Here is a 15326-nt window from a genome sequence, read left to right as displayed (position 1 = left end):
ATCCACATGCAAAAGAATGAAGTACTGTATATACCATATGCAAAAATTAGCTCAAAGTTGATCAAAAACCTAAATGTAAGAGCTAAAACACTAAAACTCTTAGGAGAAAACATAGGATTATATCTTTGTGAACTTGCGTTAACCAAAACCTTCTCAGATACAACACCAAATGCATAAGAGACAAAAGAAAATGCAGATAAACTACACTCCATCTAAACTGAAAACTGCTGTACTTCAAATGACATAAAGAAAGTAAAAAGACAACCTAAAGAATGGAAGAAAATATTTGCAAGTCATATGCTTAATAAGGGGCTAGTATCCGGAAAATATGAAGAACTCTAACTACTCAAGACTAAAAAGACAAATAATCCAGTTTTAAAATGGGCAAAGGATTTAAATAGACATTTCTTCAAAGAAGATATGCCAATGCCCAATAAGCACATGAAAGATGCTCAACATAACTAATCATTAGGGTAATGCAACACAAGACCACAAAGTGATAATACCTCACCCCCATTAGGATGGCTACAATCAAAAAGACAGACAATAACAAGTGTTGACAAGGATGTGGAGAAACTAGAAGCCTCATACACTGCTGGTGGGAATGTAAAATGGTGCAGTCAATTTGAAAAAGAGTTGGCAGTTCCTCCAAAAGTTAAACATAGAATTACTATAAGACCCAGCAATTCCACTTGCAGGTGTTTACCCAAAAAAAATAAAAACATACAACCACACAAAAACTTGCACACAGATATGCATAGCAGCATTATTCATAATGGCCGAAAGGTGGGAAAAAACAAATGTCCATCAACTGGCAAATGAATAAACAAAATGTACTCTATACATACAATGGAATATTATTCAGCCATTAAAAGGAATGAAGTACTAATACCTCCACAACATGGATGAACCTTGAAAACATCATGTTAGGTTAAAGAAGCCAAACACAAAAGGCCACATATTGTATGACTGCATTTACATGAAATGTCCAGAATAAGCAAATCTGTACAGATAGCAAGCAGCTTAATGGTTGTCTGGGGCTGAAGGTGTTGGGGGGAAATAGGAAATGACAGCTAATGGGTGTGGGGTTTCCTTTTGGGGTGATGAAAATGTTCTGGAATGTGATAGTGGTGACAGTCACACAACTCTGAATATACTAAAAAACAGTGAATAATATACTTTAATGAGTGAATTGCATAAGTGAATTATATCTCAATAAAGATGTTTGAAAACCAACATATGTGTTTTATGTAAGACATAAAACTAATCTATCTACTCTCTATCTATATGCTGTTTGACGAGTTGCTTAATTTCTCTTGAGCTTCAGTTTGCTCCCTTGTAAAACAGGATTAAAAAAAAAACAATAAAACCCCACCTACCTTACAAAGTTCTTACAAGGGCAAAGGCACAAGCCTAACCCACACAGAAAGCACTTCGAAGAGCCAGCACTTATTATCATACACCTACATTACATAGTTTCATACAAGCCGTCACTTTCTCCCTAAAAGGGATTTGTTCAAATTTCCTTACAGTTAATAGTGGAGCTTAGGGTCTTCAACTAATGACGTTAGTTTAGTGAGCAAGAGCTTTCAGAATTTAACTGGAATTCACTGTCGAAGTTGACCATGCAAGTTTTTCCTTTAAGTTTCTTCAGTCATGAGCCGTACCAAATTAAAAATCCCCACCCTCTTAACTATCATCGTGCCCCAAAAGAAGAAAAGGAATGAGATTTCTACACGTCTCCTTATGTGATAATGTAAGCCCACTGACTTTTCTTGTCCAAGCCCTCTTTGCCTGCCCGCTGTTCTCCAGCCGCAGTCAAGGCGCAGCTGAGTGCAGGCTGCAGAGCCAGACAACTGGGCCCACTTCCGGACCCCTCACTAGCCTTGGGTGGATTACTCAACCCCTCTGAGCCTTGGTCCCTAGCGCACAGCCAGAGCTTCAGAAACTCTCACAGGGGCCTCCTGGGGAGGCCTCAGGTAAGAGGCTGCTAAGCAGCCCTCCATTCGCTTGAGAGAGTCAACCACCCTCATTCCTGTGCACCCTCAGACCGCCTTGGTCCTCTGCAGCTATGGCCTGAGCTGGTTCTCCCACTCCGAGTCAGGGGTCGGGGTCAGGAAGCCATACAAGCCTGGTTCCTAAGGTGAGCCTGAGCCTCTGAGGGCTGAGGAGGAGCAGCTGAGAGGAGGCTCCAGGCTCTTCCCCTTGGATGCAAGGCTCTGGCTCACAGCGGGCCTCTAGCCAACAGGCACTGGCTTGAACGTGTGCCCAGTGGCCTCACCCAGCCTAGCCCCTGGCTGGGATGAGAACCCCGGGGTGGTTCCCTGGTCAGGCTCCGGGCACTGCAGCTGCGTAGAACATCCTCTTCCTCTTGCCCAGGTTTTGTGCTTTCACTGCTGGCTCCCTAACAGGGGGCTGGCCCTGGAGTCAGGCATCATCTGCCACCCTCCACTCCACTCGATCCCAGGGCTTTCTCTCCCCTGCTAAGGTGCACTGACTGACCTTTGCATTTGTCCCTGTAAATTTTCCTTCATTCTTCCAGCATCAGCAGGAAGGCCAAAAGATGTTTAACAGACCTCTCTGGCTAAGTGACAAATGACATAACCATAACACAAATCATTTCAACTGCACCAATCAACTTCAAGGCCCCGCTGAATATTAAAGGCAGTAGAGCTGATGGGTTAAGAGGCACTTAATAAAGTGCCTCTGCTGAGTAAACGTTGAAAGCGTGAAACAATCTCATCACTGGCAAAGTTACACAAGCAGTGAACTCCAGCTATTAGCAAGACGGTGGCACTGGGGCTGACTCACTCACACTCAGAAACACGTGCTTATCCTCTTCATCTGGATAAACTTGATTCTTTCTGTGCCACTGTTCCTAGAACAAAATAAAATTCTTATAGCTACCAGTGTGCCTGCTTCATGTCTCACTCGTGGGATGGAAGGAATGAAGGAACGGACAGCAGAAAATTACGGGCAAACAAAGCCTCAAGTGAAACAGCTGGTTTTATTGCTGGGGTGATAAGAATTTTTTTGTTTTTAATTATGCAACCAATACGTGTTCTTTGTAGAAAAATTGGAACATACATAAAAGAAGCCACATTCCCAGGATGATTATAACGATAGCAGCAGCAAGTATGGTAAATGTACTGCTCCCATTTACTAAGTGCCTTTGCTTTCTGATCTGTTCTCTGCTTCATTCTCCAGAATCCTGAAATGGAGGCACTTTCACTGAAAGAAGTAAAGCGGAAGGGTTAAGAATACAGGACTAAGCAGACTGTGACTTTCTGGGTTGACATCCTAGTTCAACTACTGGGTAAGCAGGTGACTGGACCTCTCCACCTCCGTTTCCTCACCTGTGAAATAGGAATCACAATAGCACTCACCCCAGGGGACTGATGTGAGAATTAAATCTAAAACTTCACATAAAACATTTCAGCACGGTGCCTGGCAAAACAGCAAAATACCGTGTTTTGACAGGTGATGAACCGATTCGGCAAGGGTAAATTAGGCACCCAAGCTCACAACCTAACCTGCGATAGCACTGGCCATTAACATAACTGCCTCCAAGGCACAGGTGTAGGCAACTGTTTTGTAATTAACAGAGGATCTCGATAAATATGAAAGCAGCAAAATATTCCCTGCCTTGTACTTTAATGACATCAATTATCAACTTCTTGACCCTGAAGCAGTTACATAATTTGCAGGACCCAGAGAAAAATCAAAATGCAAGGCCCCTTAATCAAAAAAAAAAAATTTAGAACTTCAAGACGATAACTGCAGAGCATTAAACCAAGCACGAGGGACTTCCCTGCCTGGTCCAGTGGTTAAGTGGTCCAGTGGTTAAGACTCCACGCTTCCACTGCAGGGGGCACGGGTTCGATCCCTGGTCGGAGAACTAAGATCCCGCATGCCGCACAGCACAGCCAAAAAAAAACCACCAAGCACCAGCCACTTCTGAGCACAAGGCCCTGTGCAACTGCCAGGTCGCACACCCTTGAAGCCAGCCCCGTGTCCACCCCTTCAACGGCCAAGTTTCAGGATCGAAACTGGATTGCGTGCTCACGACAATCAAGCTTCCACAGTCAAGATGTTCTTTCTGAATACACTTCAACTATCCCTTCCCCAGAGAAAACAGGATCCTGTGGAATGATCTACAGTGATAACCAATAACAAAGCCAAAACCAAATAATTAGCAAAGATGAATATTCTCTCCTGACCTCCTTGCCAGTCAAAGGCATTAAGGATCAATTTACTCCGGGACAACCTGCTGCAAACTTATAATTCTCTAATCGCGAATGTCCTTAACGTTTTTCAAGGTAAGAGGCACAGCGAACTTTCGATGAACATGTCTATCACACCTTGCAGGAAAAAGAAATAATTCAACCATGCCACATTGTAGATTATAAACCAAGACTTGGTCTTATCGAACAAGTTTTTCTATAAAGAAAGACTGCACTTCATTTAAACTCTTTTCCTCACTCCAATGAACAGAAAGCCTGCTGCTTTCAGAAATCAGTATTGAACGTGTGTGTGGTTTAAGGACAATGATGACCCTCTCTATCGAATAGGATTTTAGTTTTGTGACTTTCCTTGTACTTTATCTCAATATTTCGTAAGAAGCTGGGCGGCCCCGATACCGAGGAAGTGCAGAAGCAAAACGCAGCAGAACTAAAAACAAGACTGTCCGGTCATTTTTAAAGTGTCCAAGGTGAGACTGAAATCTGAGAGCAAAATCATGGAGGATTCTCTCTGAGCCACGTTTAGTAAGAGAAAGGGAATTAAATCTTCAGGTATACCGCAATGCCTAATGGTGAATCATCTACTCTGGGGGCATCATCTAATTAACAGCAATGACGCTTACAACGAAAGTTTATTCTGTCGGGATAGAGAATTTAAATGAAAAAAGAGCAACTTTTGACTTCCAGTGGGTGCTCAACAGACTTAAAAGGGAGACGTCAAGGTACAAGAACACACTTAGCAGTAACCATTCATCACATGGGGGGATGCTGACCTTGCTCAATTTTTGCCAACCATAAGAAAACCAATGCCCCTTTTCCTCTAAAATTTCTTGACAATTACAGCATCAAATTGGAGCCATTCAAACACCAGAACTTTAGCACACTGGATAAAATGAAGTCAACCAGAACAATTATACCAAATAATTACAAATCCTCATCCTAACTGCTAAGTCTGTTAGTTTGTAACTTGAGGATACCAATACCTCCCAGAATTGCTGGGATGCCTTTAAGGCAGGGTTTCTCAAGCAAAATGCTACTGACATTTTGGGACAGATAAATCTTAGTTGGGGAGGGGGGTGTCTTACGCATTTGTGCATTATAGGATATTGAGCAGCTTCCCTGGCCTCTACCCATTAGATTCCAGTAACACCCACTCCCCACTTGTAACAACCAAAAATGTCCCCATTAATTACTTGATGTGTGGGATGAGGGATGAAATCACTTCCAACTGAGAACCACTGCTTATACAGATGGGAATAAATAAAAGGTAAGGAATCAAAGCACTTTAAAACAGAAAGTGATTTTAAGGATGCTGTGCACCAGTGATTCTCAAACTTGACCTATTGATAATAGTCAAGTACAAGATTTGCCCACAGGGGTATCAACACCCTCATTCTACAAATAAGTGGACGTGGGCCAGAAAAGGAAAATGCCTTGCCCAAGGTCACAGGGCAAGTTAGAACCTGGACTCCAAACCCAACCAAGCCCTTCCTTACAAAACGTATGGGTGGGGTGAGAGGTGTGTGTTGCTCATACATTTTGGGGAGAGGCAGGCCTAATTGGTTAAGACGGTGCGCTCTGGAGCCAGCTGGCCAGAGTTAAAAATCCTGATTTGGTATTTATTAGGTGAGGGACCTTGTGTAAGGCACATAACCTCTGAGAGCCTCAGTTTCCTTCTCTGTCAAATTTAACGATAGTACCTACCTCCTAGGGTTGCTGGAAAGGCTGAGAAAGATAACATATATAAAACCTCGACACAGGGCCTGGAACACATTAAACACTCAATACATGTTGTTGTTATTATTATTATTATTGTCCCACGACTGCAGAGTGGAAGGGGTCTGCGGGGCCCCGAGGGCAGAGGACTGGAGATGGGCTCAGGGAGGCGATGCGACCCCCGACTCCCCCCTCCTCTCGCCGGGGGCGGACCCCCGCCTCGCCCCTCACCTGGCCCTGCAGCTCCTTCTCCAGCTGCCGGTAGTCGTTGTTCCAGACCAGGACGTGTAAAGGGAAGTGGCCGCTAGCGTCGCAGGCAGAGGACATGGCGAGGAGGCCGCAGCCGGGCCCTCACCGCCCGCTTGCCAAGTCTCAGCACCGGCAGGGTCTCCGGCGCCCGCCCGCCCGCCCGGCGGCCGGCGAGCGAGAGAACCAGGGGAGCGAGCAAGGGGCGCGGTACGAGGCAAGGGGGACTAGCTAGCCAGGTGAGGGGCACGCGCGAGAGGTCGGCGGTCGCGGGCCGGGTCGGGGACGGGGTCGGCCGCGCCCACCCCGCGCCCCGCCGCGCTCCCGCCTGCGCTGACAGCTCCCGAACCGACTTCTGCGGGCAGAACTGCCCCAAACAGGGAAGTGCGGGGAGCGAACCACCGCGCGCCGTGGCGGGGGGGAGAAGAGGACAACCACCTGGTCCGGGGTCCGCCTAACCCCACCCACCTGAAGTCCACATCTGGAAACACAGTAATGTCCAAAACAGAGTTAAAACTCTCTTCTTTAGCCCAGAATCTCTACATGGAAAACTCGGTCTACCCTTAATCACCCCTTTTCCCCCTGCTCCAGCTTTCTCATATGGTTCGGTCCACAACTGGGCCTATTCCACCGGCTCTGTGGTCACGGGGTTGACAACAGGCGCCTGGACCAAACCATTCTAGTTACTGACTCCCTAGCCTTTTTGGACCTGGGCATATGCTTCCACGATTGGTCAGGAGCCATTTTGGAAGTGGGCAGCACCAAACAATTTTCAAGGGGGAATTATAAACTCTGGAGAAGTGGCATTAAATAGTTGCACAATAAGAGGATGGTTCTATCTCAGGATTTCTCAACTTCGGCACATTTTGAACCACGTAATTTTTTTTTTTTTTTTGCTATTCTGGTAGCTCTGATTCTTTTTAATTTATTTATTTTTTACTTTTATTTATTTTGATTTTTTATACAATTTTAAAAAGTTGCTTTCCGGGGCTTCCCTGGTGGCACAGTGGTTAAGAATCCACCTGCCAATGCAGAGGACACGAGTTCAATACCTGGTCTGGGAAGATCCCACATGCCGCGGAGCAACTAAGCCCGTGTGCCACAACTACTGAGCCTGTGCTCTAGAGCCCGCGAGCCACAACTACTGAGCCTGCGTGCCACAACTACTGAAGCCCGCACGCCTAGAGCCCGTGCTCCACAATGAGAAGCCACTGCAATGAGAAGCCTGCGCACTGCAACGAAGAATAGCCCCCACTCGCCACAACTAGAGAAAGCCTGCATGCAGCAGCGAAGACCTAACACAGCCAAAAATAAATAAATATATATATTTTTAAAGTTGCTTTCCATTTACAGTTTTTACTAAATATTGGCTATATTCCCAGTGTTGTACAATACATCCTTGAGTCTATCTTACCCCCAATAGTTTGTGCCTCCTCCCCTACCCTTATATTACCCCTCTCCCGCTCTCCCCAGTAGTAACCACTAGTTTGCTCTCTATATCTGTGAATCTGCTTCTTTTTTGTTATATTTACAACTTTGTTGTATTTTTTAGATTCCACATATAAGTGATATCATACAGTATTTATCTTTCTCTGTCTGACTTATTTCACTTAGCATAATGACCTCCAAGTCCATCCATGTTGCTGCAAATGGCAAAATTTCATTCTTTTTTTTAATGCCTGAGTGGTATTCCATTGTTGAATACTACATAAAGGGAACATACCTCAACATAATAAAGGCCATATATGACAAACCTACAGCTAACATCATACTCAATGGTGAAAAGCTGAAAGCATTTCCTCTGAAATCAGGAACAAGACAAGGATGCCCACTCTCACCACTTTTATTCAACATAGTTTTGGAAGTCCTAGCCACAGCAATCAGAGAAGAAAAAGAAATAAAAGGAACTCAAATTGGAAAGGAAGATGTGAACCACATAATTCTTTACGTGGGACTTGTCCTGTGCTTTGTAGGATGTTGAGCAGCATCCCTGGCCATTCTATCCACTGGATGCCAGTAACACTACCCCCAAAATGTCTCCAGACATTGCCAAATGTCCCCTGGAGGACAAAAATCCATCCCCCACCCCCCACTGAGAAGCACTGTTCTACCTGAACCCCAAACTGGGTTATGATTCAAAGTTACCTAAGGTGGTGGTTTATTCCACATATGAATGTCATCTATTTTTGAAGCTAGCCGTTTGAATTTGGGGTTATGGCCAAAAGGACTAATAGATAATACCAAGACTTGACCACAATCAGCCACTATTAAGTTCATTCTTTGGGTTTCAATCTAAGACACTATAACTCCTTGATTCAATGAAGAACCAAGTCAACTTACAGCTACTCACCAGCCTGAGCTTTCTGCACAGCTGTCTACAACTAGACCACATAACTGGGCAAAGTTATTTAATGCTTCTTGAAAGCATACCCTCTGCCTTCCCTGCTTGTGCACATCCAGCTTTTCAGATGCCTGCAACAACAGCTGTTCAAGAATCCTGGCCTAATCCATTCTCCACATGTGTTGAGTCCAGAAGATTTGTTAGTCTGCAAACCAAAACAGGATGCAGGAGCATCAGGATGGAACCCAGAGGCTCTAACTGTGGAATGTGTGGGAATTATGTGGTTATGCCCATACCACACATTTATAAAAATGGAGAGATGAACCAAAGACCAGTGTTTCTGAGACCTCTTCCAGGACTTCTCTCCTTTCAGAAGGCTTGTGCAATTTAATTTTCTTTCTCTTCATCATCCTATGTTTATTGAACATTTCTCTTAATCCATTAGTCGGAAAACTCCACGATAACTCCTCACCAGAGTACCTAAAGTTAAAACAGTACCTGGCCCACAATAGGCATGGAATATTTGCTGAAGGGAGATCATGGTTGTGTTTACATATAATGCATACAATATTCATTAGCATTAGGGTCACATCTCTGCTCTTCTTCCACTGCTTAAACTCATCTCATTGTGTTTATCTCACACCATCCTGTGAGTTAGATTATCTATTCTTATCCTCAAGACAAAAAAAAAAAAGTTGTGATTAGAAAATAATAGTAATATCAAATTCCAGGGCTTCCCTGGTGGCGCATTGGTTAAGAATCCGCCTGCCAATGCAGGGGACACGGGTTCGAGCCCTGGTCTGGGAAGATCCCACATGCCGCGGAGCAACTAAGCCCATGCACCAACACTGCTTAGCCTGTGCTCTGGAGCCCACGAGCCACAACTACTGAGCCTGCAAACCACAACTACTGAAGCCCGCATGCCTAGAGCCCATGTTCCACAATAAGAGAAGCCACCGTAATGAAAAGCCCGTGCACCGCAAGGAAGAGTAGCCCCCGCTCACCGCAACTGGACAAAGCCCGTGCGCAGCAACAAAGACCCAACTCAGCCAAAAAAATTTTTTTTTCCAATAATAATAGGAGCTACTATTATTGAGGGCTTACTATGGGGCAGGCACACCACACTCTTCTGTAAATTATCGCATTTGTCCTTAGCCAGACAGTAAATATTTAGCTTTGCGCGTCATATATGTTTTGTTGAATATTCTTCATGCTATCCCTTCTCTCCTTTTTCTTCTTTACAACCCTTTAAAAATGTAAAAATCATTTTTAAGTAACAGGCTATACAAAAGCAAATCATGGGCTACGGGTAGATACACATTATCTCCATTTTGCAGATGAGATTAAAACTGCAGCGTAAGGAAACATCTAACATATTCCTATTTTACTTATTGTAGATCTAGTGCAGCTGAAAGTAAGCTCCATAAAGACAGGAAATTTCGTCTTCTTGGCTCACTGCTCCTTTTCCAGTGCCTGGAGCAGTGTGTGGAACATAGTAGATGCTCAATAAATATTTGCTGAATAAAGGAATGCATAAATAAGTGAACTTGGCCAAAGTTATGCTAGATGACTTGACTACTGATTGCCTCAGGAAGGTTGTGGCTGCATACCTCTAGTCACTAGATTTTGCTGCCTCCCCTGATATTAATCAGCGCTGGGAAGAAGCGAATCTCTTCCAGAGACGGAGACACCAAATCAAGGAAATTTGGAAGGACAGAAGACACCTGCCCTCACTCAAGATGGCGACAAGGCAGCGTGCCCTTTCCGGTCACATGACCTGCCCGTCGCCGAAGGGCGCCTCCTCGCGCGTGCGTGCTGCGCCGCGGCTGTGAGGCGCTGAGGGGAGAGGCGCCGCAGCCAGCACCACCGTGGGGACCCGTTAGAGCGGAAGCGCCGCCGCCGCCGCCGCCTTCGCTGTCCCCGGCCACTAGGTTCCCGGCAGGTGGGAGGCGGGAGCCATGTCGAAGCGGCTCCGGAGCAGCGAGGTGTGCGCTGACTGCAGCGGGCCGGGTGAGTCGCACCAGCCGGGCCCGCTCCCTTCAGCTCTCCTGGCCGGGACCCCTGTCCCGGGGCCGCCCCCTCGGGCCGGGCGGGTCCCGGCTGTCGAGCTCTGCACCCTATGTCTGGGGTCGGGACGAGGAGGAATCTCGGCGGCCTTGGGGCGGGACCGTCCCGGGCCTGTCTGAGCCGGAGCGGGCAGGGGGTCGCCGCCCTCCCGTCCCTTCCTTCCCTCTCGTCCCTTCTGTCCCAGGCCGGGCGGTGAAACGGCGGGGTCGGGCCCGCTTTCCCAACAGGAAGGGGCTTGGGCAATCTACAGGAAGGCCAGTTACAGAAGTGAAATCCGAGCGTCCTCCCGGCTGCGGCCCCCAGAGGCTGCAGGTGTCAGCCCCCTCCCCACAGCTACCCAGACTCCCGCCCCAGGAGGGGGCCCTGGGGCCCTGCCCGGAGTGGGTGACACTCGCCGCTTCCCTCCACTGAGACTCGCCAGAAGACCCCTATGGATGAGTTCCCCGCTCCTGACATCCCTACTCCCACTCCACCGCGGAGAATCTCCAGGATGTCGGGGTCTTGCAAATGCGACCAGCACTTAGGAGGCAATGCCGGTTTCAAGTTCTGAGATCTGAACGAGCTGAGTTCAAACTAGATTTTGCCTCTCGGTGACCTTGGGCTAGTGACTTCATTTGGCCGAGTCTTGATTTCCTCATTTTTCCGATGAGGATAATTGGGAGTACAGTGCTCAGGGGTAGGGAAGATTCAATGAATATTCTTAGACTCATCTCATTTAAGGCGGTTTTTTTCCTTTTTTTCTTTTTTGTACTGTGTGCAGAACCTTTACAGCCCCTTAAAGCTATAGTTGAATTTCTAAATCATACATTAATTACACCTTACAAAACAACCACACGCCAAATCACGGGCAAGTATACCCATTTGTGCATTCAGGCAGTATAGGCATATGGGAGCATTGAAAGGCCAAAACCATTCCTCCCATGCATAGTTTTCAGATTTAGAGTTCAGATCCATCTTAGCGGTTGGAACTGGGTTGACAGGTCTCTATGCTGTTTTCAGTGTTTGGATTTATCTGCTTTGAATTTGAAGTTGTAAGATGGCTTCTTTGGCACAATAGCATCCAATAAACGATCTTAACGAAATGAGCACCAGTGTTTTTGCAACTGTTCGGAACTTCATCTTGTCACATGGAAGTGGAGACTGATTTTAAATAGTATCGTGATAACTCAAACCTTATGTGGTTATTTCACGGCCTGTATACTGTAAGTGGGGTTACCAGTTTCCTTTGAAGATAGGGAGATGGGTGGAGGAGTTTAAAAAGAAGTGTTTCAGAAACCAAGTTAGTGTGTTATACGAGCTCCATTGTATTCTCTAAAAATGTTATTTGTTCCACTTCCTTATTTTCTTGCCTGTTTTCAGTTGAACTTTCTGTGATGTTTGATTCACATGAATTTAGATTCAAACTTCCTGTTGAAATGCATTTTCTTTGCTTCTCAGTGGATGGTATGGGGCAAAGGAAAACTGCATCTCCATTGCCACACTAAATACTCAACTAAATAATAAATACAGTCTTGCACTTCTCCGGCGTTTTGTGCATTTCAGAACATTTTCTCTTCCATTGTTATCTTTTTAGTTGTTGTCTCATGCCTCATCTACAGAGACTTGAGTCACTTCCTTCCTGTTTTGAATATAATTAGGCTACCTTGAAATGTTCTGAACTTGAGCAGCTGGGAATTTGTGCTGCCTTTTCTGCAAAGCCCTAGTAAAAGAGTTACCTTTAGGGTTGGGTATCCCTTTGAGATTCTTTTTTTTTTTTTTAATTAATTAATTTATTTTTGGCTGTATTGGGTCTTCGTTACTGCATGCGGGCTTCCTCTAGTTGCAGTGAGCGGGGGCTACTCTTCATTGCGGTGCTCAGGCTTCTCATTGCGGTGGCTTCTCTGGTACGGAGCATGGGCCCTAGGGGCGTGGGCTTCAGTAGTTGCGGCACGTGGGCTCAGTAGTTGTGGTTCGTGGGCTCTAGAGCGCAGGCTCAGTAGTAGTGGCGCACAGGCTTAGTTGCTCCGTGGCATGTGGGATCTTCCCAGACCAGGGATCGAAGCTGTGTCCCCTGCATTGACAGGTGGATTCTTAACCACTGTGCCACCAGGGAAGTGACCCTTTTGAGATTCTGATGAATGCTCAGGCCTTCTTCCCAGAAAATGCACACGTGCTTAACTCTTTCATACAGAATTTATGTTAAGATTCCTCAGAGGAGTTATAGACATTTCTGAAGCCCATTGGTTGTGTTCCTAGAACCCAGGTTAAGCAGCCCTGGAATAAAACGTTCAGATAAACTGGAAGGGGTTCACCCACTCTCAGTCGTACAAACTCGATTTGGATTTTACTGTGTTGTTAACATTCTGATGTTCTCTCCATGGGATTCTGATTCACGATGTTAAGGTGATTAATATAGAGCCTTGCTTAGTGTGTGTTAAATCCTTGTTGTCTTGTTCCTGTTTAATTTCCTCCAAGAAGATTGTGAATCCTCTGAATGATAAGTGAAAAGCAAAGGTAATCTTCAAAACGAACAGTCTTTTTGTGTGTGTGTCATTAGTCGTAGTACCATACTGCAAAAAGCAAAGTTGTTATGTATCTTTGCAGAGATCCTTCATCTTGGTGTTTCCAAACTTTATTTTTTAGAATGGCTTAGTAGTACTGACATAGTTGTACTTCATTGAATAATTTTGTTTCTGTTTTATTTCATGGCAAACATTTGACTAACAATGATCAAATCTTAGTATTCAATAAATAGTTTACCTTTTTTTTTTTAAAGTGAATCTAGTTCATATCCTACTCTGAGTTCAACTACCTGAAAACTCCACTGAGATTTTTCACTGTAGTAAGACAGTGTTCATGTGAAACATTCAATGTTTCATGTATTAGCCAACAAAAACTTTCTCTAGTGGCCATGAATTTCAGTGGGCTCTTGAAAATATTTGAATGGTACTTAAAATAATTTGGAAATATTACTATATGCAAGGAACTTCACTTACTTTTTATATCCTCACCACCCTGAGATGTGTTGTTCTTCCCATTTGATCCATGATGAGGACCCTCAGAGAAATAACTTGCCTGAGATCATTATGCAAGAAGTGGCAGAGTTGAGGTTCAAACCCTGGACTGCTTATCTCCAGAGCCAACCCTCTTAACCACTACACTCTTTGACTCCCAGTTTGTCTTTGATTGAAATCCCATAACTTTTCATTATATGGTTGGAAGGGGTTTGAATAAACTGTTAGAAATGGTAAAGATGGTGTACATGCATTTTAGAGATTTTTGTGGGCATTGAAGAATTTTTAAATATACCCCTTAAGCCAGGCAGCTTGAGCGGCACCTATTGTCACCCCATTGTGAGTCTGATGAAATGTAGAAGGTCTGTCTTTATTTTGAGTTTCTAAATATTCAGTTTACTTTCCCAGTGTGAGTTATTCTTACTGCTTACCAAGTGTGAATTATTCCTTGTTTCAAAGGATGTCTAATGAAGCTCTGTGGGACTTCACAGGAAAAAAAGTATTGTGCACACACCAAAAGTATTACTCCCTTGTATTTTACATCTTTGCTTCTGTGAAGCCGCTGTTTTTACAGCTTCTGTCCTTTCAGATCAGTGGCGAGATCGGACTCAACAGTTTATTTAAAATACCTAATGGGTATGATAGCACAGGAGGTCAGGTTTCCCAGTCTGTGTTCAGAACCATAGCAGCTGAGCAGTTGTATAGTTGTGTCACTTGCAGCTTTCTGCTAAGCCCAGTGGCATGTAGATGTGTAGCAGTTGTAGGGTAGCTGTCTTTTCACCACTCACTTCACATAATGCTGTGTGGATTGTTCACTGACACAGTTATGTTATCTTGCTACTTGTGGAGATGGATTCGAAATGATTCAGGTGAATCTTCTCAGTTTGCTTCTCTTACGTTGATTGAAAGAGCACACATCTGAGTTGGTAGATCTCATTAGGGTATCAGACAAACTCGCCAGCTTGATATGTTGACTAGCATACTAAAACAACAGAAATGTCTTGTTTTTCTGAAAAACCAAACCGCAGTCATCTTTTGCCATCTGGCGGAATAGCAACCACCTGGTATCCTTGCCACTGATTTCATTCTCCTTTCCAGATCCTTCCTGGGCATCAGTAAATAGGGGAACTTTTATATGTGACGAGTGCTGCAGTGTCCATCGGAGTCTAGGGCGCCATATCTCTCAAGTAAGGCATCTTAAACACACACCATGGCCTCCAACATTGCTTCAGGTAAAGAATAAGAATTCTGCTCATGGTTTGTAATTTAAGTTTTTAGGGCTCACTGTTTTAGCATTAAAATTATACTTCTTAAATCTTACAGAAATGTTTGACTCATAATTGAGCAGAGGTGCCATGCTTATTGATGCTATATATAATTATTGAATTCATCATTTAAGATTTTTTTCCCTCCTAATGTAAATCTTGTCCCAAAATCTGAACTATAGGTGGACAGTCGTTAGAATTTCCTGCTCATGTTTCACTGCTGACTTTCTAGATGTCACCAGAAATTGTTTTTAAACCGTCTGTCTTTCCCACATACCGTGATGAATGTTTCTGAAAGTGACTGCCTTAGAAACTTTTCATGAAGTTGTCCGCTTTGATAGAAGCATGGACTGGGATTCCTCAGAAATTTCTGAAACATCTGATTTAAGTTCTCTTAAAGTTCTTGTAACCTGTTAGAGACAATTAAGTTCTGTTTTGATTGAATGCCTAACACCCT

General features: G+C 44.6%; 2 protein-coding genes and 1 long non-coding RNA gene across 18 annotated transcripts in view; 1 reads left to right on the top strand and 2 right to left on the bottom strand.

Moving 5' to 3' along the window:
• The window catches only part of ANKRD13A (ankyrin repeat domain 13A), a 39713-nt gene extending 33134 nt beyond the window's left edge, over positions 1 to 6579 (bottom strand). For both annotated transcript variants that reach the window (XM_067700543.1, XM_067700544.1), the window contains exon 1: positions 6189 to 6579. In XM_067700543.1, coding sequence (XP_067556644.1) covers positions 6189 to 6284 — 96 coding nt within the window. In that variant the 5' untranslated portion in view covers positions 6285 to 6579. The remainder of the gene's footprint in view (positions 1 to 6188) is intronic.
• Positions 2989 to 6144, bottom strand: LOC137203769 (uncharacterized). Its single transcript, XR_010933290.1, has 2 exons — positions 5946 to 6144; positions 2989 to 3231 (listed from the first exon to the last, which is right to left on the bottom strand). It is a non-coding gene; the product is annotated as an uncharacterized lncRNA (long non-coding RNA).
• A 3783-nt stretch (positions 6580 to 10362) lies between the features above and the next one.
• Positions 10363 to 15326, top strand: part of GIT2 (GIT ArfGAP 2) — a 46922-nt gene continuing 41958 nt past the window's right edge. For all 15 annotated transcript variants that reach the window (XM_067700529.1, XM_067700525.1, XM_067700535.1 and 12 more), the window contains exons 1-2: positions 10363 to 10554; positions 14703 to 14836. In XM_067700529.1, the coding sequence (XP_067556630.1) occupies positions 10503 to 10554; positions 14703 to 14836 (186 nt within the window). In that variant the 5' untranslated portion in view covers positions 10363 to 10502. The remainder of the gene's footprint in view (positions 10555 to 14702; positions 14837 to 15326) is intronic.

Source organism: Pseudorca crassidens, chromosome 12, assembly GCF_039906515.1.
Source record: "Pseudorca crassidens isolate mPseCra1 chromosome 12, mPseCra1.hap1, whole genome shotgun sequence".
Classification (NCBI taxonomy): domain Eukaryota; kingdom Metazoa; phylum Chordata; class Mammalia; order Artiodactyla; family Delphinidae; genus Pseudorca; species Pseudorca crassidens.
Note: the sequence above shows the minus strand (reverse complement) of the source record. Positions and strands in the feature narration are given on the sequence as shown.